Genomic DNA, 3516 nt, shown 5'->3' on the forward strand with positions numbered 1-3516 from the left:
TCATTTGAGTTATGCAATCTCTCTGCTGAGACTTTTGTTGTAGAGATTTTCTGACATTTCTGCCCTCTGGAACAAGCACCATCTCTTCTGTGCTCTGTGAGTCCCTGGATAATTTCCAGGGTTTTTTTTTAAAATCCCAACTGATGGATGGATTTCCAGAGCTTTTTTTTAAAATCCCAACTGATGGATGCAAGGTGCAATACTGGCTCGTGCACTCAGCACAGGAGGGAGTGTGAGCAGGAACAGTCACCTGTGGCCATTTCCACATCATGCTGTCCCTGGATGGTTGGTGACAGTGGGTGACAGCTTGCATGGAGCTGCAGGAGGTTTTGATTTGGACATGGCAGTGGGCTGGCCCTGCAGCCAGCATCACCCCTGCTCTCATCCCAGCCTCAGCAAGGACACGTGTAGCTTTGGGCAAGTTCCTGCAGTCCTCTGTGGCTGAGCAGCCTTGCAGAGATAAAAGCCCTTTCCCACTTCATGGGGCTTTGCAAGGGCTCACAGGCTACAGCAGGTGCTTTGAAAGGGAAATGTTTTAAGTGTTTGCAAACTGCTTCAGAGCCAGACTGTGCTGTGGTGCTTTTAAGAAAATATCTTTATTTGCCCTGTCTGAAAGGAATTGATTCCTTCTCTGTCTGGTCTTTGAATGCCCCTCTCTGCTAGGGGATTGAAGCAGTCCCCACCTTGCTGACTGTGTGCAAATCCTCTTTTCTCTGCTGTTTTCCAGGCTCCGACCGTTGGACATCGAGTTTATGAAACGCCTGAGCAAAGTAGTCAACATCGTCCCAGTGATCGCAAAAGCCGACACGTTAACGCTGGAGGAGAGGGACTACTTCAAACAAAGGGTAAGGGGCTGCTGGCTCTTCTCCAGGCTCCCATCTCTTGTCCCCCATCACCTCCTGCCCCTTTCCCACTCCTGTCTCCCCTGTCTCCTCCCGGCAGGGCTGGGCAGGCGAGTGCCTGGCTGGGAGCCCAGCGCATTCCTCCGGCTGCAGCTCCGAGCGATCCCACGTGGCTGGAGGAAAGGCCTGTGCTCCAAACAGTGCCTTGTGTTTCTCTTGGATCTTTGTCAGTGCAGGATATGTCTCTGGGCCTGCTTCTCCTGCCTCCTTTGTTATTGTTGTTGTTGTTATTTTCAGGTCCTTTTCTGTTATTTTGGGAGGTTGATTGTGCTGCACATAGAGGCTGGAAAATCTCCTGGTGCAGCATCATGCACTGATACAGGAACCAGGCAAAAAAATGTATGGGTTTGCTGAGTTCAGCTGGGCAAGATTTAAGAGGGAAGTAAGGTGTGAAGTTCCCTTGGTTGGGAGCTGGTGGTGGGAGCCAAGGAGTGTCCAAATCCGCAGCAAGGCATGGGCTTTGCTCCATGCACCTCTGGGGCTGCTGAGAAGTGAAGATGTCCTGTTTTGAGATTTGTTAGGGGACTGTAAGTCTGTTTGTGTAGCTGATGGATGTGGCTGCAGGTGTGAGGGCTTCAGCATTCCCTGCAGAAGTAAACAAGCCACCAAACTCCTTGGTCCATGAGTCTGGACTGCAAGAAAGTGAAGGGAAACGGGATCTTTCCAAAAGAGCAGTTATAGGGGCCACTGGTTATGGAGAGGATGACTCCTTAGCCCAGTTTTGTTACAAAAGAGGATGAGCCACCCCTTTCCCACACCAGTGTCTTCCCAGTTCTCGATGAGCAGGATCAAGCACAAATATCCGGTCTGGTTTTGGGGGGCTGAATCCAAACTCTGCAAGCAGTTTTCTTGGTTGGAGGATGGCTGGAAATGGAGCCAAGAGGTAATCCAGGCTGGGCTTGATTGGCATGTCAGCCTGTTTGCACAGGGATCTGCGAGGTGCTGATGTGGGAACAAGGGGCTGTGAGTCCACGGTGCCACATCTGCTCTCTGCAGTGGCTTTTGCAGACTGCTGGCTGCATTCAGAGGTTATCAGTGCACATATCTGTCTGTTTATGGGTGACTGCTTGGCTCTGGGACTACAAAGTCAGTCTGGGACCTAAAATGTCACCTGGGCACCCTCAGCTGCTCATACCATCTTTATGTAATGAAAGAGCATGGGGAGAGTGCCTGGCTCATCGGCTCGGTGCAGGACGAGCTCACTCTATCTCTGATTACATTCCTGATTATAACCAGATCCTTCCAGATGGAGGGAGAACATGCAGCCACATGGTGTGTTAGCTCACCCTCCTCATGCTCATGGCTGCAGATGAGAGGGCAGGTAATCAGGCTGGGTGGGCACAGGCTGGGAACTTTTCCCTGTGCTCCAGTGTGCGTGTGTGTGTGCCACCAAAAAGCAGAGCACTCTCTGCATCTGGGGGCATAGCTGGTTTGGAGAGGCAACAGGTTTTTGGATTTGGCTTGGGGTGGGCAAGTGATGGTAAAGCACCAGCCTGGCTGCAGGTTGATGCCAGTGCTGCATTGGCTGAGTGGAATGTGCTCCAGTGCCCTGCAGAGTTGGCTTTGTTGGGTTGTTCACCTAAGCACAGCATGTGGGTTTGGCTGTGGAGTGGGAGGCTGGCTGGGGGGATTCCCTGGGCTGGATCTGCTTGCTTTGCCAACCTGCCATGTAGGACTGATGTGGAGGAGTTTGCTGCCATAGGAAGTGATGGGAGTGGGTGCACAGACTGGGTTGGGTGTGCAGGGCTGTAAGGAGAAGGCTGATCCTCTGAGCTCCCTGTGACCTGAGCCTCCACCCAGGAATCAGATTTCAACATTTCTTTACCTTGCACAGAGGCAAAGTCTGTAGAGGCCACTTTTCCAATCAGTGTCCTTGTCCCCTTGGATCAAGCTCCTTTTCCAAGGAGCGTAAGCAAACACCAGAAAGCAACTTTTAAACTCTGGATTACAAGCCTGGCAGCTGCATTCCCCATTGCTTGGGCAGCTTGTATTGTCTTGTTGTCTTTTTCAGTCCCAAAACAACACCCAGCTCATATAACTTCATCTCACTCTCAGCCTGAGCCATGTCTTGGCACCAGATTCTTGCAGAGATTCCATGGCAAGCACTTGGTGGGTGTGTGGCAGGTAAACACAGGTCTCTGTCCCCATGGTGAGCAGTGTGTAGGATGGAGAGGGAAGATGCTGCTGGGCATCCCTGTGACTGGTGGGCATTGCTCAGAGAGCCTCTCGGGTGGGCTGGGAGCAGCCACCGTGGTGGGAGTGCAGCTCCTCTGCCTGCACCTCCTTCACATGTTCCTCTGCTCTTCCCTCCTAGATAATGGCTGACCTTCTCGCCAACGGGATCGACGTGTATCCTCAGAAGGAGTTTGATGAAGACTCTGAAGATCGGCTAGTGAACGAGAAATTCCGGGTTAGTGCAGGGGGTTGTGGCTTGGATGGGCCCTGCAGCTCTGGGGGCTGCTGATGTCCCGGGGGAGTCTCTTCCAAAGGGCCTCTGTTTTCTTTCCAGAGCTGCTAAGCCCTGTCCACAAGGTCTGCCCAGGACCAAGAGTCCTGACAGAGCTCAGAGCAGGGACAGAAAGAGGGTGAAGAGGGCTACTGGGGAATGTGTCCT

The 3516-nt window shown here is 52.4% G+C and overlaps 1 protein-coding gene across 1 annotated transcript in view; it reads left to right on the top strand.

Moving 5' to 3' along the window:
• SEPT9 (septin 9) overlaps positions 1-3516 on the top strand; it is a 17160-nt gene that overhangs the window by 10751 nt on the left and 2893 nt on the right. The window contains exons 5-6 of the mRNA XM_009075849.1: positions 728-845; positions 3217-3312. Of these exons, the coding sequence (XP_009074097.1) occupies positions 728-845; positions 3217-3312 (214 nt within the window). The remainder of the gene's footprint in view (positions 1-727; positions 846-3216; positions 3313-3516) is intronic.

The sequence above is a fragment of the Acanthisitta chloris genome, unplaced genomic scaffold (assembly GCF_000695815.1).
Source record: "Acanthisitta chloris isolate BGI_N310 unplaced genomic scaffold, ASM69581v1 scaffold23675, whole genome shotgun sequence".
Classification (NCBI taxonomy): domain Eukaryota; kingdom Metazoa; phylum Chordata; class Aves; order Passeriformes; family Acanthisittidae; genus Acanthisitta; species Acanthisitta chloris.